Source organism: Rhizophagus irregularis, chromosome 27 (assembly GCF_026210795.1).
Source record: "Rhizophagus irregularis chromosome 27, complete sequence".
Classification (NCBI taxonomy): Eukaryota; Fungi; Glomeromycota; class Glomeromycetes; order Glomerales; family Glomeraceae; genus Rhizophagus; species Rhizophagus irregularis.
This window is the reverse complement of record NC_089455.1, coordinates 2806092-2831942: the sequence shown is the minus strand read 5'-3', so window position 1 is coordinate 2831942 and position 25851 is coordinate 2806092. Positions and strand designations below refer to the sequence as shown.

General features: G+C 30.4%; 5 protein-coding genes across 5 annotated transcripts; 2 read left to right on the top strand and 3 right to left on the bottom strand.

The window, feature by feature from the left end:
- Positions 1–5492: 5492 nt before the first annotated feature.
- On the bottom strand, positions 5493–7305 carry OCT59_018491 (uncharacterized protein; the record flags this gene model as incomplete). The annotated part of the gene is made up of 8 exons (XM_066148808.1): positions 5493–5522; positions 5607–5756; positions 5837–6006; positions 6088–6190; positions 6267–6437; positions 6511–6569; positions 6699–7109; positions 7173–7305. 8 exons carry the CDS (start codon positions 7303–7305, stop codon positions 5493–5495), a joined length of 1227 nt encoding a protein of 408 aa, XP_066004701.1.
- A 6261-nt stretch (positions 7306–13566) lies between these two features.
- On the top strand, positions 13567–14973 carry OCT59_018490 (uncharacterized protein; the record flags this gene model as incomplete). Its single annotated transcript, XM_025328330.2, has 7 exons — positions 13567–13705; positions 13769–14039; positions 14104–14234; positions 14313–14348; positions 14454–14487; positions 14556–14682; positions 14755–14973. 7 exons carry the CDS (start codon positions 13567–13569, stop codon positions 14971–14973), a joined length of 957 nt encoding a protein of 318 aa, XP_025167091.2.
- Positions 14974–16984: 2011 nt separating this feature from the next.
- OCT59_018489 (uncharacterized protein) lies at positions 16985–17377 on the bottom strand (the record flags this gene model as incomplete). The annotated part of the gene is made up of 1 exon (XM_025328331.2): positions 16985–17377. One exon carries the CDS (start codon positions 17375–17377, stop codon positions 16985–16987), a length of 393 nt encoding a protein of 130 aa, XP_025167092.2.
- Positions 17378–18259: 882 nt separating this feature from the next.
- OCT59_018488 (uncharacterized protein) lies at positions 18260–19381 on the bottom strand (the record flags this gene model as incomplete). The annotated part of the gene is made up of 5 exons (XM_066148807.1): positions 18260–18282; positions 18431–18455; positions 18548–18605; positions 18691–18802; positions 19234–19381. 5 exons carry the CDS (start codon positions 19379–19381, stop codon positions 18260–18262), a joined length of 366 nt encoding a protein of 121 aa, XP_066004700.1.
- Positions 19382–19443: 62 nt separating this feature from the next.
- OCT59_018487 (uncharacterized protein) lies at positions 19444–21885 on the top strand (the record flags this gene model as incomplete). Its single annotated transcript, XM_066148806.1, has 5 exons — positions 19444–19651; positions 19840–20192; positions 20254–20586; positions 20654–20679; positions 20772–21885. 5 exons carry the CDS (start codon positions 19444–19446, stop codon positions 21883–21885), a joined length of 2034 nt encoding a protein of 677 aa, XP_066004699.1.
- Between the last annotated feature and the right edge of the window lie 3966 nt (positions 21886–25851).

The window sequence follows — 25851 nt, the reverse complement described above, 5'->3', positions numbered from 1 at the left end:
CCTTTTTTTTGCCTCCTTAAGACATTTATCAATACACTGCTTGCACATGTCATCAGCATCTAAAATTTTCTGTCTAAGTTTGCATTGTCGATTGTAAGCTGTCTGCTGCCTTTTGGCAGCAGTTTCTTTCTTCTTCTCCTTAGACTTCTTTTTAATCACCCAGTCTACCATAGTAAAAGTATTCTTATGCATTCCACAAACTATACAATCACCATGTAGTCGATAACGCCTATTTGTGGTCATATCTTGTATTTAACTAGCAGTCTCAGTTTCCTTTTTACACTTTAGACAGTAAAATCGTGTCATCTTGAGATTTGAAGTCTGAAATCTTTCCTTTAATTTGTTGTAATATGTCACACTTAAAGAATTACTATAAGTACTACAATCTCTCCGGAGTATCAGCACGAATTCTAAAAGGTGAAGAGCATTACAACTTATACAAAAAGCCCCTAAAGGAGAAGTCATCAGAGCGTCCACGAGTAGTTGTATGGAAACCAAATGTGACGTATCAGGCAGATCTCGCAGAGATGCTAGTTGACCCCAAAGGATTCCATTATTTTCTTGTAGTAGTAGAAGTTGCAGGAAAGAGAGTCGATGCAGAACCCCTAAAGGATAAGAATGCAAATAGAGTTCTCAATGGATTTGTTAAAATCTACAGAAAAAATTGTATCAAGCCTTCTACACATCGACTAGAAACAGACTTTGGATCAAAATTCACTAACAACCAGGTACATGATTTTTTCCTGAACAGCCTAGGGGTGATGATGAGGTTTGGAGAGTCAGGAAGACACAAACAGCAATCATATGCTAAAAGAGCTATTCAAGCTATTCAAGAATCCCTTCTCAAACGAATGGTGGCACAGGAGTTGAAAACTGGGGTGACATCTGTGGAATGGTCAGAAGATTTCCATGATGTAGTTAGTAAAGTAGATAAACTCTGGCAAAGAAATCCTCCAGACATTCCAACAGGGTCACCCAAAGTGTCAAAAAAGACAGACCTCCTCTCTGAAGAAACATATGTCAGAATTAAGTTAGATGAACCTATTTCTGTACTTGGTAACAAACTTCACAGAAAATTCTGTACAGGAGACATAAGATGGAACCCAAACATTCGTGTAATCAAAAAAATGATACTCTCACCCGAACAGCCTCCTACATACCTTCTTGATGGACCACATGGATGATTAGATGTAACCAGATGTGCATACACTTGAAAAGAGCTGCAAATTGTTCCAGAAAATGAACGTCCTCCACCCGACTCTGTGATAAGAGAACAACCTGAAAGATTTGTTCCTGAGCAGATACTTTGGCATCACATTAAAAAAGGTCAAGACCAGTACCTAGTTAAGTGGGAGTGATACCCAGATACAGAAGCCATTTGGGAACCTGCTGACCGGTTGGAGAAGGATGTCCCTGACTTAATTCGCAAATTTTGGGAATAAAAAAAATAGAGGAATTAAAGGTTCTTATTTTTTATCCTTTCGATTAGCATCAGGAACTATCAAAATAAAAACATTCTTCCCATCACAGGTAAGGGCAACATGTTTACATGATTCATGGACATTATAGTTGTAATATTTCAAACACATCTGGCTCAATCCAATTTCCCTATGCTTGTAATCACTTAAGACTGCAAGGTCCTCAGTGATAATACATTCAGGAGTGAGTTTGATTGAAACTTCTTTTACCATGCCGAATGTTTTACCTGTTTCTGGAGCACCAGATATGTTGTGTGTAATATTCTTGTCGATATTCAACCCTAATTCCTTAGCAGCTTCTTTCTGAATAAAAGATGCATTAGCACAAGTGTCTGCTAAACACTGAATTGCTATCCCATTAACCTCTCCATCCAGTGCTAAAAGATCTTTAGTATTCTCCAAATGAGCTATGTCAATATTCATAGGATCATCTTCCCTGATATCCTCTTCTTGTTCCTCTTCAGCCAAATCCTGAACTTCTGGAATCTCTGTAACTTTTCTAGCAGATATCATCTCCTCCTGAAGAATTTCACAGAGTAATTTCCTAAAGTCTGCAGACCTTAACAGGCTTAATAAGTCATTCTTAGTAACAGCTTTTGTAGGTGTAAACTTACTATCAGTAACTTTCACAGGAATCTTAACAGGGGTTGCTTTGCCCCTTAAGGGCACACTAGGAGAGCTAACTGCTGTCTTATTTGGGGATGACTTAAGAAGTTTTGAGATACTCGAACCTACTTTTTTTTTGACCCAACACGAACCATATAGACATCACCATCTTTTTCTCTCAATTCTACTTTTTCACCAAAACTCGCAGTATCAATGTCTATAGCATCATCATTAAGATCAAGGTTTCTCATTGCTCAGGCTAATTCCCAATCATCACGTCTATCTTTAGCCTTCTGAAGTTAATTTGTAAGTATTTTAGACATCTCACGTTTATATCCTATAATAAGATCAATAGCATTTTGATGATCATCCAAAGTCCAAGCAGAAGCATCAGGATCATCACCAACATCAGGTAATGAGTTATCCCAATCGGGATCAGGATAATCATCATCTTCTTGTTGGACAACGTGTAGCCGTAGCTTTGGTCGAACAGGTTTAATCTGTTGTCTATAGACTAGTGGCTTACGAACTGGCTTAGATGCTTGTAATTGTTTAAACTGTGCCTGGAAATTCTTAGTAAGTTCCTCAGCCTGAGCCTTAAGCATTTCTTATAATCATTCTTGAGTAATAACATCTGTTGACCTTTGTACTACAGCACCTTCATGTGGAGTCATAGGATGAATATAGCCAGCCAATTCATCATTTTTGGCCTTTTCAATGCCTTGACATCTTTGTAATCCATAGAACATTTCACCCTTTCATCTTTTAAGATCACTTAATTTATCAAGTAAAACATCAAGAGACACACCTCAACTCTAGAAGCTTCAATGACGTTTTCTGGTAAAAGTGCTCTATAAAACTGGTAAGAAACCATGATTTGATCATATCCTACAATACCCCCAGCCTTCTCAACTCGTTTATAGAAAGATCGAATAAGTTCACCTTGTTCCTGATAAAGATTACTAAATCGTATCTGAAATCTTTCTTTCACGACGGTTGGAAAATTTGTGCGCATATGCATAAATGCTTGATCCAGGAGAATTCCCTGTAAGACTATAGGCTGATTCTGGACAGCAGCATTAAATGGACCTCCATGATTTTCCAACCCATTAACAGGACGATTAGTAGGACGTCCACCTGCACGTCTCTACTGCTTTTTAACTTTAAAGTTAGTTCTAACAACATTAGCATGTGAAGGGAAAAATGCATCTCCAACAGTTATTGCTGCATTACCTGCAATCCCTGCATATGTAGCAGCATCAGATCCAGGTAAGTAAGTACCAATATATATTCCATTAGCAACTTCAGGAATAGCCAAAGCTCTAAATGCTCGACGAGTAGCACCAGCTCCACCATTTACAGCAGCTACTAACCGAATACTCGAAAGTTTCCAATTTTTTCCAGTAAGTTTAGCATCAAACTACCTTGCCGCTTCATCTTTCATACAGCTACGAAGAACCTCCATTGCTCTCACTTGACCAGGAGGCGCACCGGCATCATCCAATAGATCAATACCAACAGTATTAATACCTTAAGGTCTTCATCCTCTCGACCATGAAATATGGGAGCAGCTATACCAACGGCAGTCATATCGTATTTTGTGGATTGTTAGGAGGAATTGGAGGAGGATTCAATTGTCTAATCCGAAATCATTGTACCTGAATTCTAAGAGTAGCTATCTGTTGGAAAAGTCTATTTTTAAGCCGTCCTAATGTCTGAATCCCAAAACATACCCTATTATTAGCATGTGCTAACTGTGCATTAACCTGTCCAAGTTGCGCATTAGCCAATACAAGTTGTCCTCCAGTCTGAGTAGCCCTCAGCCGCCAATGATTTAGAAGGATATTACCACGATTCACAGCATTTTGAGCCTCATTACGATCTCTTACTGCTTGAGTATAATCTGCTTGTAATACATTACGTTCATATCGTGCCTGATTACGTTCACCTATAGCCCGTCGACGAAGTTCTACTATAGTATCATAATCTCTTTGCAGGTTATGGTTTTCTTCTATGAAATTATCATTGGCAGCACGTATAATAACTAATTGTCATTCTAAATTAGTAAACGTTTCATCAAATGCATTTATCTTATACTGTGTGAAAGCTAACAAATCTTTTGTAATACCAAGTTCTTCATGTTTTGCTTCACAGCGTTGCATTAATATATTAATAATATGTTTGATTTGATTATTTGCCTCCTGTATTTCTAAATCAACAGTTAAACGACCTCTGGTAGTCAATAAATTTGCATGAGCTTAAGTATTCCAACTAACTTTTTATCATCTTCTTTATTGGCCAAGTGTGCAGGAGGCAGTCCAGTAGGTTCTGAAGGAGTATAAACTGGAATTGGTGTTGATGTCGACATCGTATTTAAACTAAGTTAGAATGAAATTCAATTGGATCTCTATGTATACAATTTGGACGAGTACGTGGCGATTCGAAAGACGAGGCAATGAGTTTGCTTCATCATGGCTCTTTTGATTAGTCGTAGCAGAAGTTTACTGGTAAAAAAATGGTCTATCCTACACCATAACTTACACATATCTTATATATATCGCATCAAAATGTAGAAAATCATCTGCCAAATAATACGCATATATCGCATGCTCAATTGTTATATATATAGTATACCTATCAGGTACCTGATATATATATGATATATATATTAGTACCCGATATGTGTATGATATGTGTATTATTTGTGTATGATTTTCTACATTTTGAGTATCCAATATGTGTAAGATATGTGTAGGATAAATCATTTTTTTACCAGTGGTTCTGATTCAGATAAGACAACTATGATCATTAACTTGTTAATGGGTGACAAGAAAGCAAAGGAGAATGGCAATCGATACATATTATGTGATGCAGTACTTTTAGTTGGCAGATATCTTGACGAGCCGAAGTGGGCAGTTGTACATGATTTTTTCGAAGAGAAGAAGATCTCATTCACTGCAGTAACCCATAGTGAAATTCCAGAGATTAATTCCTTTGCATCGGAAAATTTTTTGGGGTGCAGATCTGCACAGATCTGCAGGTGACATTTTTGCGCAGATCTGTGATCCTGTCGGCAGTTTTTGGAAAAAAAATTCATCAAAAACTGTGCAAAATTTCAAGAAACAAAATTCTGCGAAAATTTTTAAAAAATAAATAATGAAATTCTGTGAAGATTATAAAAAAACAAATAACGAAATTCTGCAAAGATTTTTAAAAAATAAATATTTGAAATAATTCAAATATATTTAATTTTACTGATCATCACAATTATTACAACCAATTTTATATATAGTAATTTATTTAATATGTAATTTATTTAATAAAATATATTCAAAAAAAATTGAAGAATTTCAAATACAAATTTCTGAATTCTGAAAATTAATGTAATATGAAGAAATTCGACGAATGTTAAGAGAATTTCGAATCTAAACTCTTGAGCTGTAAATTTTTTTGATTTAGATTAGTAAAATAAATTAACGCAGTGTAAAAATCATTATATACCAGATAATAACTTTGACTTACTAATTTTTCGTAACTACTACTATTACCATCATCAGCATCGCTCGATTCTTTGATCATAGACGAAATCTCTAAACTTTGTTCTGAATCTTCTTTCACCGCTAACTCCTGCAACAAACGCAGAGTTACAGTAACTTTATTTTTGATCGATTGCTGATAATTGATTATACATTAATATTTGCGAATTATTTTAAAATTTTTAACTTCAAAGTACTGATGAACGTTATTATTACCATAAGAAAATCAACTCTCTTTAAAACTAACTTATCGTTGCATTTAATCCCAGGGCTACTGGAATTTAAGATAATATCGCAGATGGCGAGTACATAAACCCAGTGTTCTGGAGGAAGCTCACTGCCTTCGTATGATTTGAAAACAAAAGAGGTTATTTTCGTGAGAATACCTTGATTTTCGAAAAGTTCTCAATATGCTTCTCGCGTTTTTGCACTTTTTTTCCATTCGGCAACTTTTTTAGAGGACGCACTGCTATCCACACATTCTAACTTTTGCTCACCGAAGTTAGAAAATATAGTATTTCGAATATTTGCTGCTAAATCATTTTGCTTGCTTTGGCATTTGTTTTTTATCTTAATAATCAAATAATTTCGGATTATTATATTATTATTATTATTATTATTGATTATTATTAATGATTTCACGTACTTCTGGTAATAACTTTGATTCAAATAGGGAAACCCACATATTTCTTCCGAGATTTTCAATATAATGACTGGCATGTTCAGCGAGGTATTTCTCTAAAGCTTTATGGTACTCTGTATCTGAGGGAAATAGGATCTTCAGAATAAGTTCTTTGGACACCTTTTTATATGCGCACTGTAAAGACAATCAGTTATTTTTAAATATTTTGAGATCAAATAAAGTTGCTAAATATATTAAAGTAACTTACGTTCCAAAATTCATCTGAAAGCTTGTTGATCACCATAAGTCTCTGTATCGTTTGAGAATCTAATCGTTGTTGCTCACTAATACATCAGCACAATCGATATATTGAAGTGATTTTTTCGTCTAATAATTTCATAGTATAGTTGAATTTCTCGATTGTAAGGTAACGTTCGTTACGTTCTTCGAAGTTACAATATTCGTCATCAATTTGCATAAGTGTGATAGGTGTAGAAGCTCTGATAGGTGTGGGTGCTCTGATAGGTGTGAAAGTTTTTTGGTTTAAATCATCATCAGGTTTAGTTGGAGAATTTTCAAGATTTCTTGTTAAATTATTACCAATAATGGGCATTAATGATCTACCCCAATTTTTTTTTGGCTTGCCACTTTTAATACTTTTTGTAGGATTATTGGATGTTGAAGACTTGAGAATTTCATCTGGAACAACCAACACGAATGGTCCTTCGGTATGGGGTGTTGAAGTTAAAATATTATTGTAATCAGGGCCAGTATGAGTTTCAGTATAAGATGTTGAAGCTGAAGCATTATCATCAACATTTCCTGTATCTTGTGATGATACATCATCAGCTATTGGTGTCGATTGAACTAGCGAAGATTAATTATAATATTAAATTAATGTAAGAAATGCAATTCCTTGACGGACTGTACCTGATAAAATTTGAAATAATATATTTCCAGTTTTTTGATAAGCTTCATCTTTTTTTTCTGAACTATTATGGAAAACTTTCGTTTTTTTCTTTGCATTTTTTCCAGTTTTTTTCTTAGTATTTTTTGTTGACATTATTAACAACTAATTTAGAAAATTGTATAGGAAAAAATATACTTGAAATTTACGAAACAATTTAAATAAAAAATTGATTACCGAAATTGATAAAAAAATCCAAAATCTATAAATTAAATAATTTAATTATCAGTAAAAATATTAATTAAAATGATTAAAATCTGTAAATTAAAATGATTAAAATTTAAAAATAGAAATAGTTAAAAATCTGTAAATTAAAATAATTAAAATTTAAAAATAGAAATAATTAAAAATCTGTAAATTAAAATGATTAAAATTAAATAAAATAATTAAGAAATCTGCAAATTAAAATGATTAAAATTTAAAAATAGAATGATTAAAAATCTGTAAATTAAAATAATTGAACCTCTGCGCCAAAAATGTAAAAAAATCAAAAAAAATCAAAAAAAATTGAGAATTCACACAAACGAAAGAAATATCAAATTCTTCATTAAAATTCGCAAATTCACAAAATTCATAATTTCGCATTAATTAAAATAATCATTAATAAAATCACTAAAATTCGCTTAAAATTAGCAAAGAACAAATAAAAACAAATATTTACTATACCGCAAATAAATCCTCATAAATTGTTCTTCAAATAAAAATGGTTAGATATCAATGCCAAATTTGTAAAAGAGAATTTTCAACTTACGGCAGTTTAAAACAACATGCCAATGCTAAACATCACGGGAAAATGAGATCCTCCCAACTAAATGAGTCACCAGTACAGCAAAGATCTTTGTTGCAGCCATTAAGAGAAATGATAAGATCAGAACATGATGCAGAACTTTGGAGCACGTCAATTATTATGCCAATGAATACTTTGCAAGAAAAGCTTACATCACAGGATGATAATAATGAGATGAAGCAATTTGAATCTTTATCTCAAGATGAAGACTTAGTAAATATTGCAGATGAGTTAGAAGATGAACCACGTTATCATTTGCGAAAAAGGTTACAGTTAGAAGAGAGGGTTGAAGCAAATTTTGAAGAATCAGAAGCAGAATCAGAATTAGTAAACTTTGAAAATACTGAATTCATTAATCCTGAAGACCTTCAGGGTGCGTCATTAGATGATGCCATAGATGTAGTTGATGGAAAACCCACACCAGAGCACGTAGTAAAATGGCCGAATGATGCATATCACGACTTTTTGGAGTTGATAGTAGAAGGTAATATCTCTAATAAGATAGATGATAAAATAATAAAGTTTTTCAACAAACATAGTAATTTAGACAAATCACCATTACCAAGTTCAACGAAAAATGGCAAGAATTATCTTAATCAAATAAATTCACCTTTGATAAACTTTAAAGAAAAGGTTGTTGCGACCTATAATGAAATTAATTTTACCCTCTACTATCGCCCACTTTTTCGTGCTATTCAAGCTCTTCTGCAACGACTAGAAGTAGCCAATAACTTTGTCCATAAAGGAATCCAAAATAAAATGAAGGTCTGTATAATAATTTGATTTCCGTCTGCAATGATAAATTACATTATTTATGCTTATTTAGTTGTTTATATTCTCAGGATGATAGAGGTGAAACAAGAATATTTGGTGAACCTTTCAAAGGTAACTGGTGGTTAAAAACTGAAAAGAATCTTCCATCATTAAATCGACTATTGTCCATCATCTTATACTCAAACGCAACAATTTTCGATAGACTTGGGAAATCATCAGGCCATCCAGTTTTTTTAACTCTTAGTAACATTCCAAATCGTGTTCGAAATTTGCCAGAGACTAAAATTCTTTTAGGATTTCTCCCTAAAGTCCAAGATACAGGAATCAAAACAACAGAAAGTTTTCGAAGCTTACAGCACGATGTATATCATAAATGCTTTAAAATTATGCTCCAACCTTTATTAGAAAAATCCGAAGCGCTATATTTTGGAATTAATGGACAAGTGATTACTTTCGCTACACGGATATCTTTTTTCTCGCAGATATGCTTGAAGCTGATGATATAACTGCGATATATAAAGGAGCGTGGTGCAAAATGCCATGCCATACTTGCATGGTTTTGCAAAGTGATCTGAACAATATGAGTCTTAAACTAGAGAACGTATCTCATAGAACTCATGAAAATATAAAGCAAGTAATCAACGATGGCCAAGGAAAGAAGTATTTTGTGCATTCCGTTGAAAATTCCTTCTGGAAATTTCCGTAAATATCTTTATATTTCTGTAATGAATTTCAAAGATGTAAATTTTTACGCACGTATAATTTGTTTCAGAAATTTGAATATATACAAAGTCTGCATTCCTGACCGTATGCACTATATTGATCTTGGACTCTTCAAATACCAATTGGAATTTACACAAGATATTTTGAAGGCAGTCAGAGAAACAGAACTACAAAAAAAATTTGATGATCAACTTCATCAGATTCCTCGCTTCCCGGGTCTTAAACTTTTACATAAATTAGGACATTTAAACGTACTTACTACGTCAGACTATCGTAATATAATGAAAATTGCCCTTTTTGCCTTAGATGAAATTTTTGAAGGGAATGAAATAACCTGTAAAGAACTTTGCGAACTTTACGCAAAGTTTAGTAAGATGTACATAATGAGTAAGAAAGAAATGTATACTGAAAAAGATCTGAAAATTTTTGAAGTAAGTCAAAGTTCATAAAGTCACGTTGGAAATCATCAACACACTAAAGATTATCAATTATAGTCAGCAATTATTGATTGGTGTATTGATTTCAAAAAGATCTTCTCTCCATTGTCCACTACTGACTGCAATTTTCCAAAGTTACACAGTTGGCGGTATCACGCAGGTATATGATTTTATCCTAATTTATTTTGATTGTTTTCAGTGCCTGCTATTAGAAAATATGGTGCATTGAATGGGTTGTCAACGGAAACGTACGAAACCCTCCACAAATCATATGTCAAAACCCCATATCGGTTATCAAACAGAAAAGACATAATGAGACAATTGGTGAATACTGTTAGTTAAATCTGACATGACTGAAATCAATTTCTTTGAAATATACATACATTTAATAATATTTTTTATAGGTAAAACACAAAAAATTGACATCTTCTGCTAAAAAAGTTATTCATCGTAAAGCCAAAGGATTTGGAAAAGTACTTTGGGAACTAACATTAGATAATATCGACTAAAAAATAAAATCATTGAAAAAATCTGAAAATCCATCACATTCAAACTTCATTGAAGGGTTATCGCAATTAATTTCAACTTTAGATACCTTTCTGGACACATCTTCGCAGAAGTCTGAAAGTGACGAATTTTACATTAAAATTTATGATTCAGTACACCTGGAAGATAGACATATTTTAAGAACGACAGGAGAATTCCAAGGTAAAGAATGGTTCGGTAATATTGCAGTAACTCCTGTGAAAAATCAAGAGCAATACAATTCGGATGAGAAAGCTTGGTATGGAAAAGTAAGTGAATAATTAAGATTGATAAAGTGTTGTATGTCATTAATCAATTTTCTTTATAAGGTGTTGTTATTATTTAAATTCTTCTGGGGTTCTTTCAAAGAGCCATATGAACTTGCTCTGGTTCGTTAGTTTGATATTATTACAGAGGAACCCGAACTGTATGGGTGTCCGCAGTTGTATTACACCAAAGAATACAACACAATACCAATCGGTTCAATTAACTAAGAAGTTCATATAGTTCCAAGGTTTGGCAAAGTAAATCGTTATTTGTTAAATAAATACATGTTTTAAAAATTACTGGAAAACTTTAACAAAAGTAAAGTCAGAAAGTTTAAAAAATAAAATTTGTAAATTTGTTGAAAAACTTTAATGAAAGTATTAAAAAAAAACTATTAAAAAACTTTAGCGAAAATAAATTATCAACAGAAATGATTGAAAAGCTTAATTAAGCTTAATTATTAATTGAAATCGAAAAGTTTAATTAGTTAGTTACTCAAAGTTTAAATGCAATTATAAACCCGCAATTTTAAGTTAAAGAATTTCGCAGAGTTTCGCAAAAAAAAAAGGACAAAAAGCGAAGATTTGCTATTTCGCAGAACTTCGTAAAACTGGCATGTTTTAAATTTTCTGTTAAATGAAATTCTGCAAAATTGCAGAATTTTGCTGATTTTATAGATAAAAATATTCAATTATCTGCGAAGTTGCAAAGTTTACAGAACTTCGCAGAAATACACAAAAAATGACAAAAAAAAAGTGGAGATCTGCTAATTTTACAGATCTCCGCAGTTCTGCACCCCAAAAAATTTTCCGATATTTAACCAATTATTTTTGATAATAAGTTATAAATTATATGTCAACCCTTAATTGTAATTTAAACTTTTAAACTAAGGAACAAGTTCCAGAACCATTGTTAGAGAAAACTATCTTTTTTTTACCAGTCATAAATAAATTAAGCATTATAAAATTTTTAAAATTTAAAGGTGTGACTAAGGTTGCTTGCCGAAACCTAGGGGTTTAGGCAAGATGGCGTTTCGCCGAAAAGCGAAATTCTGCCAAAACTATATTAAAGTTATATTAAAAAACTGGCGAAACTTTGGAGAATGGCGAAACTGCCAAAACTTATTATAAATGCCGAAACTGCCGAAACTCTGCCGAAACTATAATAAATCTATAGTAAAATTTTGACGAAACTAATCGTAGGATTTTGAAGAGGTTTAGACAAGCAACCTTAGGTGTGACAAAATATATTTCATATGGAATAAATACAGGATTTTTTATTTTTTATATTTATGTTAAAGACAAGGTTACTAAGGAAATAATGAAAGATAACAGGGGAAAAGAAAAAGGAATTAGCCCTTTTAAGACAGAAAAATTGGTCCTAAAAAGGACTAAACTAAAAAAAAAAATGCCCAATCTAAATGTTAACAATCTATATAAATATAAAGACCAAAAATATAAATCTTTTTTTTTTATAATTAAAAATTATTTTTATAAATTTTCTTTTTTTTTGTTTGTGGCCAAAGGGTTTTTTACAGTAAAAGAAATTTTTTTTAATTTTTTACTTGAGAGTTTTTATTATTTCTCATGTGATAGATGATGTTATTTAAATTTTTTTCGTGTGAAATTTTAGGGCGAGTAAGCCTAGAAATAAATTTGTCCATTTTGTCAGCAAAAATTAGTTTATTCACAACAACAGCTTCAATAATTCCGCTTTTTTTATCAAGGCTGGAGTTGGAATTATATTTACTGTTTTTTTTAAATAATTTTTTTTTTTGACAATTTAAAAAAATAAAACAATATTAGTAAAAATTTTATGCACTATGATTAGTAGATTAATTATTGGTACATCAGTACAATTGGTACAATTAATTGGAGTATATAGTATTTAGTTACGGTACTATATTATATGATAGGTAAGGTACGATTGATAAGATATAGGTATGATATAAAATTATGCTAATTATACTTATCATACTGATATACAATGGAAAATTTCAAACCTCTAGGTATTTTTAATCATATTTATCAAATAATACCTGTACTCTTAGCTCTTATTTGATTTGTGAAACATTTCTGCAGATGTAGTACCAAAAATGATTAGATTTATTAAATCTTGATAAGGGGAGTGACACATATTACATCATATTCATTTTACTATAAATTCTACCCCTCCCTCCCTTGTCAGATTTAATAACCAATTAAATTTAATTATACAATTTATATAAATAGAATAAGTGTAACATCAGATTTTAATTATCTCCCACCCCCCTCTAATAATTACGTCATATGTGTCACTTCCCTAATGATTTTGCTGATTTAAACTTTTTCTTCTTCGTCCCTAATTTTTTCTCAACTTATTAACTTTATTATTTTTTATCATTTTTAATAAAATGTCTACACCATATGAATATATAAATTTAGATGAATTTGATGAGCCATTGAACTTTGATCTATTTGTAGTTTAATTAATATTAAATTATCATTATATAAAAAAATTGTAATAGATGTAAATAATAAATACATTTTTATTTAGACAGCAGAAACCAACTTAGATGCAGAAGATGATACAGAATCTGAAATAGCAGTATTTACAAGAGATACTAAAATCAAAGATATTGGACACTCTTTAGTTCAATTGAATATCTGAAACATCAGAAGAAGGAGTTGCGTATATAAGGATTCTTGGAGTGGTATATGATTTTTATCAAAATACTCAAGAAATAAAGAATTATATCAAAAAAATTAGTAAGTAAAAATGTTATTAATATATTTATTATTTACTTTACACATAATATAAAATAATTTAATATATATTTTAGGTTTTTTTAATAATGATTATATAATGATTTTATGTATGACTAATGAACAAGTAGCAAAATGCATTGAATTTAAATATTTCGAAGTTGATCTTTCATTTAAATGTGTTTATGGTGACATTAATGAATTCGAGTTTAATGCATATGAAGAAAAATCTAGGATTAGTAAGTTAACAATTTTAATTTTTCAATTTGATTTATTAATTAATTTAAATGCATTCTTTATAGTTTTAGCATTTTATATAATTTTTACTAATATTGCAACTAAAGAGGAATATCAAAGAATGTTTGAAGCCTTTTTTGAAATGGTTGAAAAATTATCTAATAAGCCTGCCTATTTTTGGCATATACATGGTGATGGTTGGGTTTGTGTTTTAGCTGATTTAGATCAAGCCCAAGCCCTTGGATTAGGAAAAACTATGAAAAAAATGGATCCTACACGAAAAGCTAAAGAACATTTACAATATGTATTTAAATCATGTTGTATCTATTATAAAAGGTAAGATTTTTATATTTTATAAATTAATAATATAACTTTTGCTAATAATTTTATAATTTTATAGAAATGTTGACCATTACCCTTATTGTGCAGATACAAAACATGATATGCTTGAAATTCTTAAAGCAAATTCTTCTGAAGAAATTAATCAAATATTTGGACAAATTAAAATGCGTAATGAAAATGATATACAAAGTAGGTATATATTGTTTTGCTTTATTAGATTATCAATCGTATTAATTATATTAATTTATATCAATTTAATTTTTTTAGATTGGCTAGAATATTATCAGAAACCATGGGTTCTGGGTTCGTTAACATATCATTATTCCTTAATGTCATATGAAGATTGGCAGACAACACCATTTGATACTAATATTGCTGAAAGTGCTCATGCAATGATTAATTGAACAGGCAAATCATTGAAATTAAAAATTGCAATTCTAAGGTAATTTTTTACTATCTGCATAATTATATAATAAATAATTTAATACCTATTTTATTTTTTATATTTAGGGGATGGAAGCATAATGAGTGCATCTATAAAAAAATAAAAATACATCAACAAACAGGCATTTATATGTCTAGTAAAGATAGAAGTGACTTTGGTAAAAAAATGCAAGCTAATAAAAGATCAGATAAAGTAATAAACTTTATGATTTGATTGCTATTTATGATGGGTATTATCATGTTTTAATGTTATAAAAAAAAATAGTTAGAAAACTATCCAAAAGAACAACCAGTAAAGAAAAGCAACGCGCTTCAAAAAAAGGCAAAGATTGATTATGATGATGATGACACTGAAATGGAAATTGAAGAGCGCAAGATCGCATTAGAAGAGAGGAAAATGCAATTCAAACAGAATGAAATTGATCTAAAATTAAAAGAGTTGCAGATTAAAAAGTTGGAAATGGAATTAAATAATAATCAATGAAATATGCTATTATTACTTTGCTAAAAATTTGTATAAGATTTAATATGTATAATATAATATGTAGAGCTTTTTTTTAAAAAAAAATATTTCAAATTTCAATATGCTACAGTTGAAGAATAATAATTGTTAAAATCAAAATAATTAATGTAACAATATATTGTAAAATAAATGTAAATAAAATAATTAATACATAAATTAGCAACTGTTTATACAAATCGAAATCTTTTTTATTAATTTTTACATAGATTTTAATTTCATTTTTCCTTTTAGACTTTTCAACATGTTTATTTTTGGCAAGATTTATTGTATTACTGCGGTTTACAATATTTACAATACAGGTACGATATTTGTATGGCAGTTTGTACCGTACCTGTAACTTTGGTTGTATGAATATTATACAACCAAAGGTGTAAGTACAGTATGATGCACAAATGGATCTTCATACCGGTAAAAAAATGACCATACCGTAACAGAGTCAATCGATGATACCGTAACTATTTAAATAATACCGATACTTTAACAGTTAATTTCACTTAATTTCATAGTATGACTTATTTTCCTAATTTCTAATAATTTTTTGGGAGAAAGCAAAATATTTATTTTAATTAAAAATATGTCTTGTTACGTTGGAAAAATAACTTTACTCAAACTAATGGTAAGTTGAACTTTTCCTTAATATTAAAGCTCTTATTTTTGATGCTCTTTTTCATTTTACGATATTGGTTAAACATACTCAACGGAAATATATGAAAATAATTTCATCACAAAATTTGCAATATAATTGAAATCAAAAGTCAGGATCCTTTAACCAATTTTTGCTAGTAATAGATCGTTATCACAAATTTATAATATTTTTCTTTGAGATTTTTCTGACATTTATAATTTATCAATAATAGAACGAACCCAATTGAAAATTTAGAATGTTACAAAACTCTGTCATTTACTTTGAAATCCCAAAGGTGAACTATGTGGTCGAATATATCAAAAAATACACGAACTGAAGTTCAACAGGAAATTTTTTGCATGCTTACGTGATATGGATGTAGAAATATTTTAGTTTACGATGTATTTGATGGAGGTGTTTCTCCCCTTTAAGCCATTGATTATATCTATCTTGTCCTAATGTCCTAATTATTACTTATTAAAAATGGAATGAAATATACATAAAACAGCAATTTAATGCTACGCTTAAATAATAGTTTTTAATTCAATGATTTGGGACCCTACTTCAAATGCGTATATTGCCTGAAGTATATATAAATTTTAAATTTATACTGAAATAAATAAAAAAAAGTTATACATCGAATTATTAACAATGAACTCAATTAATTATTCATTATTCATTTTGTCAATACTTTTTTTTTTTGATCATTTCTTTGTATAATAATTTTTTTACTACATACTATTAACTATACATTTTATGATAAATAAATCTTTTTTTTGATTATTTCAAAATTATCTAAACTTTGGAAATATTGAAAAGTCCCTATTTATATGACATTGATAATTTAATAACAGAAATGTCATTCGCGGTTTTTTATTTTTATGACTCTGGTATTTCACATCATTAATCTGAAATGTCAAATGAGAAGGTTTAATGTATAATTTTAGTTAGCATCGAATTCTATTTCATTACCGAAAATTCTGCCACATAATTCAAATAGTTTATGTATGCACTTTAGTAAAAGTTCTAGAATCATATCTTAAAGATTGCAAAGAGAATTGTATTTGATACTTTAATTCCTAAATTTAAACGAATTCGCATGTCAAAGAGTGGGTATATTGAAAAACTTTTTTTTGCTAGGAAGCAAAAACTCACATATGAAATACATTATATAATACAACTGCGACTTAAAATAATTGGTCAGATATGTATAACTTTATTAAACAATATAATGAAAATGATTACATAATAAAATATTTAAAGAATACAATTTAAGAAAATATTAAATTAGAAAAAAGAAAAGAATATTGTTTAGTCACTAAAAGTTATTAAAATCAAATGAATCATTTAAACCAAAAGTATTTTGAGAGTGAGTTTGCAAGTTTTCAGTAACGATATTTGGGGTTGAAACAAATTTTGTAAATCCAAATTAGCTAAATTTACAGAATTAGGTATAACGATAATTCTAAACCCGGGAATATTAAGTCTAAAGATTTCGGAATTATTCGGTTGAGGAGAATTAACTGATGAGAAGTTATTTTGGAATTGAAGCGGAGAGTTATGTTGCGGCACGTAATACGATGTAGTGAACGTAGGATGATGGTATTGAGCTGAAGTACCAAGTTGATTATCCATAAAAGAGGACTCTTTGTAATTGCCAGTTATGTAAGTTGTCGTATCTAAAGGGTCGCTAGAAATATTAAAGTTATTATTATATGAAACATTTGGGATATATCCCATTTGATTATGTTCTATTTGGTTATGTTCCATTCGAGTATGCTCTACTTGGTTCACATCTGTTGGTGATTGTTTCCGGATCCATGAGTCATTGTAAAAACTTCTTGCGTTAAAGATGTTTCTCAAAATATATTATTTTTTTTTTCTTCAAAGCAACAATTGAACTAAATATGTATATTATCGGTATAACACTTTATATATCTTAAGAAATAACCAATGGAATTCGTAGAAGAAATGATTTGAACGAGAGAAACTTTCAATTTTCAGAACGAAAAAAATATAAATTTCTTTTAAAAATTTGCCAAAGGGTATTTTTATATTATTTTTTTTTATATTGCGATCTGAACTTGTTCCAATAGATTAACTATTACCATGTTAACATAATTAGAGATCATTTGAAATCGGACTGGACTATCTGATAAACCATAAATGGTTAATTTTGATTATTTGCTCTACTCAAAATACTCAAATGACTGGAAAAGAAAGTTGAGAAGATAAAGAGTAAAATATTAAAATTTGAACTGGTAAATTAGTAAACTTTGTAATCAAAAAGGTTAATATTATACGTAACTGTTAAGGTTCATTTATTTGTTTTGGCATTTTTTTTTTTTCATGTACATAATTAATAATTTTATTTAATGTATAAAAAAAAATGTACTTGAGTCATAAGACTTCTCATTCTATAATTTTATTCACGGTTCATATATAAAAACTTTCTTTATTGTAACTACATAATTTATTAAAGAAAAATTATTAAGATTATTCCAAATTTGTTATTCAAATTTATTACTTTATTATTAAACAAACATGTTTATAATATTCCCATTGCTACATTCGAAAAAAGAAAGATAAAAAAGAAAAAGAAGAAAATTTCGTTTGGCGTTATCAACTCCCATAACGTCTTTTTCCTAAAGAAATATTGAAGCTTATGAATATTATGTACGGAAATATCTGAGCATTTTATTTTTTTTATTGCGAGTTTATATAAAAATCTTGTAACACTATATTCTAAGGAAAAAGAAGAAATGTTGAAGTTTCCGTACGAAAATATCCCACCTCCATAGTAAGGTCCTCGAAATTTCTGAACAAAAAAATAGAGATTAGCTTTACAAGCTATGAATCACTCCCTTGCAAATGCACAGTCACAGCCAAAAAAATATATTTCATTTATACCTTAATTGTGAAGTGTCTCGTCCGGACTTTAATAATTTTTTCGTCAACACTTCTTAAACTGCGATAGGTTCATGCTCGGAGAAAATAGCATGACGGCTTGGGGTCGGAATAAGAAAAAAAAAGTTGTATACGTAAAATCTTACATCAGAGAAAACGCTTTAGATTTATCGTTATGACATAATTTAAAATTAATTTTATTGGCTACTAATTGTTGTTGTACAACCGAAGAATTAATAAATACTTCGTGAATGCAATCTGAGTAATGATAAAATCGTATGAATCACCTTGTTTCGCTTGCCGACAAGTTAATTTTATAAACTTTTTTTTTACTATGCTTATATCATTTATATCATTATATCATATTTCGTGTCCCCAATTAAAAGTTTATAAAGATCATTTTATAATTAATCATGATGTATTCAGAAAAGTATATAAAGTATATATATACCTTAGACTTCTCTCAAACTTTCTCAAGTTTCTCAAGTTTTTCTTGAAACCTTTCTCCAACTTTCTCTTAAAATCTAAACTTATTTTATCATTTTATAGAAATATTATTGAGATGGATATATCATTCAAACTTTACATACTTTCAAGCAATGGTCCTCAAGTTTATGCGGTTAACATTTGCAAAGACGATAAGAATAAAGATAGATATGCCATACTTGATAATACAAATGTCTCCTTACACCTACTCGAAGTTTTACACCTCAGGGACCATGTCTGTGGTATTAAAGGAGTTGGTGATTCCGACAAAAACAATTTGAAACTTTGGAAAGTTATTGGTGTTAAGAGTAAAGATATTAAAGAGCAAAATATTTCTACTGAAGAAGACATTGTTCAAAAACTTCGTGGAAAAGAAATGGAACTTGAAGAACCGTTTAGTACATATTTTCAAGATGAATTGGATAATAAAAATAAATCTGGAAGTTCCATCATCACCATCATCACCGACACTGGTAAGTGTCTCCAACGTTTTACCTCTCGAACAAGAAATTTGCAGTAACAAAATATCGATTTGGTCTGACGCACGAATTTCTGTTATTTATTTAATATCGGATATTCCAGATTATTACCCACCAAAAAAGCGCCCTAAAATAATTAAAGGTATGTTATAACAATTTTAAGCGCCTATCTTTTGTGCTGAACACAATGCTAATCTTCACTTTCCAGCTCTCGAAGAAGGACGCGTCGAGTACTGATTATGGAGCGATAAATCGTATAGTAAGTTTTCCTTAAAAGCTTCGTTAATTAATTAATTACTATTATTTATTAACATATATTGTACAATAAAGCATTCCAAAGCGTTTTAGATGAACCTCCCATAATAATCAACAATGAAGTCTATTCTCTAGGCGAATCAGAATTTGAAAAGTTTGTGACTTCGGGTACTTTCGTCGATAAATCTCTTTTTATAATGGAATTCATGATCTTTGGAAAACGGGCCAATCTGATTATTCGCCCTCGTCGGTTTGGAAAATCAACCAATCTTTCAATGCTTGAAACTTTCCTTTCAACGGATTATCCTCCATTAAATTATGTACCAGATGTAAAAACATTGTTGTTTGGGAATTTAAAAGTTGCTAGATTCGAATGGTTTGCTAAGTTGTACTACAAACAGTGGCCCGTAATTCACATTAGCTTCAAGGTAAGCAAGCTTGGTGTAACCTACTATTACATAAATAGCTAACAAGACTTACTTTTACTAGGATCTTCGCAGTAAATCCTGGGAAATAATGCAAGAAGACATAAAGGAAAGAATTTCAGTTCTATACGAAGAACATAAATATCTTATTGACTCTTTCTCTCTTCCAGAGGATATGAATATGAAAGATAATTTTATTAAAGTACTCAGAAAAGAAACAAAAGATAGTGCATCTTGGACATATGCTCTTTCTAATTTAGCACGTTATCTTAACAAGTGCTTTGGAAAGAGTTCCATTATTCTAATCGATGAATACGACTGGCCTATGGAAAATGCAAGAGGATTTTATGATAATGTTCACGATTTTTTTAAAACGATGTACTCAAGTGTAGCTAAGGTAAGCATATGTATTGTAATTAACTGATTGCATACATGCTTGTTAAAACTACAAAATTTCTATGCAGGAAAATACTTACGTGGATAAGGTCCTGTTTGTTGGGACTCACCCCACTTTAGGACGAAACGAAGCTTTCTTTCCGGATTTAACAATGTAGTGGTCTATCCAATGCATGAAAAACCAAGCTGTTCTGGCCGTGCTATTTTCTCTGATACATTTGGATTCACCGAAAATGAAATTAAGTATTTGCTAGAAGAAAAAAAACAAAATGAAAAACTTGATGAACTACGCCTTTACTATAATGAATACCGAACGAGCACTGGAGTTTATATTTACAACCCACATTCAGTAATATCGTATCTAGACAAAGATGAAATTGATAATTATTGGATCGATAGCGGTTCTACAAAGACACTTGTAGAAATCCTAAAAAAGTGCGGGTCAGGAGTCAAAGATCGGCTCAAGAATATAATCCATTCCCATTCCTTCTGTAAGGATAAAGATGTGGTTGAGTCTGTAGGTCAAGATGAGTCTGTAGTAAGTCTAGATGTGGAATTAATGCCATATCTCCGATACAATGACCTTGATACGAAGCCAGAGATAAACTCATTATGTACTTTATTATACTATAGTGGTTACTTGACTATGGTTCCAGGATCTTTGGTTGGTCATACTGTGAAAAATGTTAAACTAGTAATCCCAAATAGAGAGGTAGCATGCCAATGGATTTTGTGGATTTTTGAGGTTATCGGTATGGAATATGCGAAGACAAACGAAATATACGAATCATTGTTTAAAAAAGATATTGCTACATTTTGTACCAAATTTCCATCGCTTTATATGGAGGTAGTGTCTTGTTTTGATATTGCTGATCTCAAAAGAGGTAAATTATATGAAACCTGGTACCATATATTTGTTCTCGGAGCACTCGCTATGTATCATGGTGTTGAATACCGGGTTGAATCTAATCACGAAGCTGGGGTTGGCCGTCCAGATGTCCGAATCATTCCAATTATCCAAAATAAAACCGTTAGCATAACGTATGAATTTAAGCGTTCTGATGCTGTAGACTTCCATATAATGAAACAAGACACCACAGATGCACTAAATCAAATTTTTGACAAGGGTTACCGGATGAGTCTTCCAGATCATGTTAAGGAAATAGTTGAAGTTGGCATAGCCTTCTGTGATAAAGTAGCTTTTGTCTCAGCCCGTTGCCTAAAGCGTAATAAAGAAGGAATTACAACGAATGAAGATTGGACAGTTGTTAGCGAATGGGAAACTGGAAAGGTGAAATAATGAAAGAGTAGGAACCATTATCACATTGCATTACTGCGTCTGTCAAATTAGTCGTTTACATACTAATTTTTATATAGTTTTAATATTGCAAATTGCACACTTCATTAATTAATTATAGTAAAGTTGTAAATTAGCATTTATTGAAAATTGTAACAATCAAATAAAAATTAGCAGAGATAGAAGATAAAACAATACTTCTGACTCGCTACCTTTATATTTTTGCATTCACTCAGCCACATTTACAGTGAACATCTTTGATCACAATTTCCTTTTTTTTAATGCACGTAAAACTGAGTATATGCAGACAATTGCTTGTTCTCTCATCTAACTATGGCACATTTATTTTTTTAATTTCCGAATCGATAGCATTAAAACACGTACGTTGTCGCATTATTACATTATAGGTGCAACCGTGAAGAATCTTCACAATAGAAAATCACGTGAGTATTCGGGTCAAAAATTCAGAATTAATAAAACGTTTCTTAAGCATCCACATCTCCATCTTTTTTTTTACAGCAAATAAGAGCTTTGACAATTTGAACAAGGTTTCCTTTCACTGTCTAGCGTACGTTCTATGAAGTACCATTTTCCGCATCTGTCACAATCCTATACTTTAACCATATCGGCATCTTACCCAGTATCACCGACACTTTTTCCACCCCACGTGATTTTGTAATATTCATCACCGGCATCACACCCACCGCGTTTTCACTGTTTATATTTATCTGAGGGACTTAGTTTTTTTTTGCCTCGCAAAATTATTTTTTTCATATCCCATTAAATGTCACCGGTCACGTGGGGGTGGAATTTTAATTATAAAAGTGTCAGTGATATGGTGCGGCGCATCTATACTCATCAAATGAAAATTGGGTATTTTTAAACTTCAATAACTCATTAAAATTTTATGTTAAACTGAAAAAGTAAACTGATACAATTATAGATTAAAGGATTCTCTTTCATTCTATCAGATTTAATTTCCTCTAACTTTTATAGATTAAAAGTTATTAGCTTTTTAAGTTGGAGTATTTTTTATATAAGTCTATGTAAAATAGTGAAATTTCGGAATCAATTTTTCACGTGATTACGATTTGAGCCAATCAGGTAAATCTAATTTAATAAATCACGCAATGATCAATGGGGATGTTACCAAATAAGGCTAAACTATTACTTAATTTGGTAAAGATCGGCCTAAAATAAATTTTTGGACTGTTGATGAGTATAGATGCGCCGCACCATACTGGTGAAATCGATATCGGACGATCGTCACGTTTTTTCATAACCTAAAAGAATCACGTGCGCCCCCATTCCAATTATATAACCCAACAGCACCCAGAAAAATTCTTTGATCACGTGATCTGTTTTTATTTATCACATCGTCACACCCTGTCCAAGTTTCACTGTTTATATTTATCTGAGGGATTTGGATTTTTTCAAGTAGATGAAATTCTATTTGTCACGTTTTATTCATCACATCCTAAATTCTTCGATCACGTGTTAGTGCATAACGCCAGCCAAGTTCGAAGAATTTTCTGGGTGCCGTTGGGGTAGTTGTTCCAATTTGGACTTTTGCCAAGAAAAATTTTTTATTATTACATGCGAAAAATAAATACAAATGTTCTTGCCCAAAATACATATTATTTTTTGATAATTTTTTTGATTTTAGCCCTCTTGCTAGCTAGAGAACTATCTACACTAACACAATCTTTTAACAGCCCAATAATAATACCTATTACCCTTTTCACATTGCTTCAGAGTAACTCTGGATTTTCTTTGATGGCAGATTTTGTAAGATTAATCTGATATTCGCTTCCACTCGTAGAGTATATACTATCAGGAGTATATATGATAAAATGTCACTCTGTGCCTGTAGTCACAATACCATATATATAATCAAAATAGTCATTTCCAAATGCTTGATCATTCACAGTCCACTTCTTTTTATTGGTCTGGAATGCACTTTTAAGTTGTGCCAGATTCTAAGAAATAAAATGCGTTAATATTATTGAATCTCTTTCGGCTTGGTGTGATCACATATGACATGCTCTAAAACACAAATCTGAGTAGTATTTACCTGCACATATCTGATTTTAATATTACGAGGCTTTCCTTTGGTGATACATAGGAGGTCTTCTAGACTTTTGATTACATAGTCTACTCTGCCTGTTGCATCCTCACCAGATATATTTTTCTGTAAAACTATAAATATATTTTGGGAGGTAAGTTTTTTAGCTATAGCGATGGATGCATAGAGAATCAATGAAATAAATTCACAGTGCGTTACCTTGTTGACATCAGTCATAGTTTCCACATTTGAAAATTTTAAGATTATATCCTTCATACAGTGATTGAAGGCCTTATCTTCATTATTAATTTCCTTGAAAATTACAGAGAAAAATAAAGTTAATATGGCTATCTAGTCAGTTTGAAAATTAATTAATTACCTACTAGGAGTAAACTGCTTGATGTTTGTTATATCTTTCCCATTGACCTTATTTCTACATAATATTTCTTTCAAGTCATCAAGAGTCTTAAGCAAGGAATAATTTCGTAACTTCTGGCTGAGACCTTCAATAAATTTTGCTAGTGTTATTGTGGGACCAGCTTTTAAGCCATAACTTTGAAAATCCTCTTTAGTTATATCAAGAAAGGTAAAGCCAGAAATTTCTTCTTTGCGTAAAATTTCAAAATAGGACTTTTCTAGCTTCAAGTTTTTCTTTTTCAAATCTTCTCTGTATTAAAATCTTTAACCACATCCGATATTGTTCTAGTGGAAATTTCTTTCGTTATTGAAGCAGACAAAGCGGGTGAAGAAGCTTGTGAAAACATGGTTTTTATATGTGTATGTTTGTGCTTACGAAAAAAATATGCACTTGACTGCAGTTACAGGTAAAGCTAGTTTATAAGAGAAATGATTTATATTGATTCATAATGCTTTTGCCAAATATATATGCAATTAAGATGTAATACAGAATTATCAGACGATTATATTATATCATTACATGTGACATTTTTCAAGATTTATGACAAGATTAACATAATATATACTTTATTTAAAAAATAAAAAAAACCTTGCCAGAAGCTGGCTTATTACATTACATAAAAATTGTAAATATATTGCTATATGATACAGAAAATTATTTGGGGTAAACAGTGAAATGGAAGTGCTCTGCTTTAGGTTTCTTGGTAAAAATATCAATAAAATCCTTATGCATATCCATTTCCATTTCAATAATACTTTCAGCTCGAATTATACAAATTTTGAGAGAGATTTTATTAAATGGTACTCCTAATAGGACCCTGAATAATACATATAAAGGTCACATTAAAATCAAAATTTTTTACTATGATCAATAAGCAAATGATTTTGGATTCTGCTAAGCAAACTTTTATTATAACATTAAAAATTTTATACTTATAATTTTTTATAAATAATTTACAAAATTATATACAATAATTTCTTTATAAATATTATATCCACCACATAAAAATTAAAATATAACCCTGTTAAACAACTTTACTTAAGCATAGAAAATGAAATTACCATATAAGCTGATTTGTCTATCTTTAATTAAAATATTAATTTTATTACATTTTTATTATACAAAATACTATATAATATACAGTAAATTGGAAATGAGTATTAAAAAATTTTTATTTAATCTTATTATACTATAATTTGGTAAATATTTCTTTTAAATTAATATAATTTTTAGCACTTACTATATATGTTAAAAATTTGTATCTCAACTTAAAACGTAAATATCTCCAGATCCAGTAATCCAATTAGCAAGCTCTTTTTTTGTTCATATAGACCAGATCAAAGGCTTTTCAAAGAGCCTAAATTTATAAAAAATGAATCAGTGGATCCCAAGATATTTGCATTTAAGCATGTTAAAAAGTTCGTACCTCAACTTTAAATGTAAATATCTCCGGATCTAATAATTCAATCGGTAAGCTCTTTTTTTG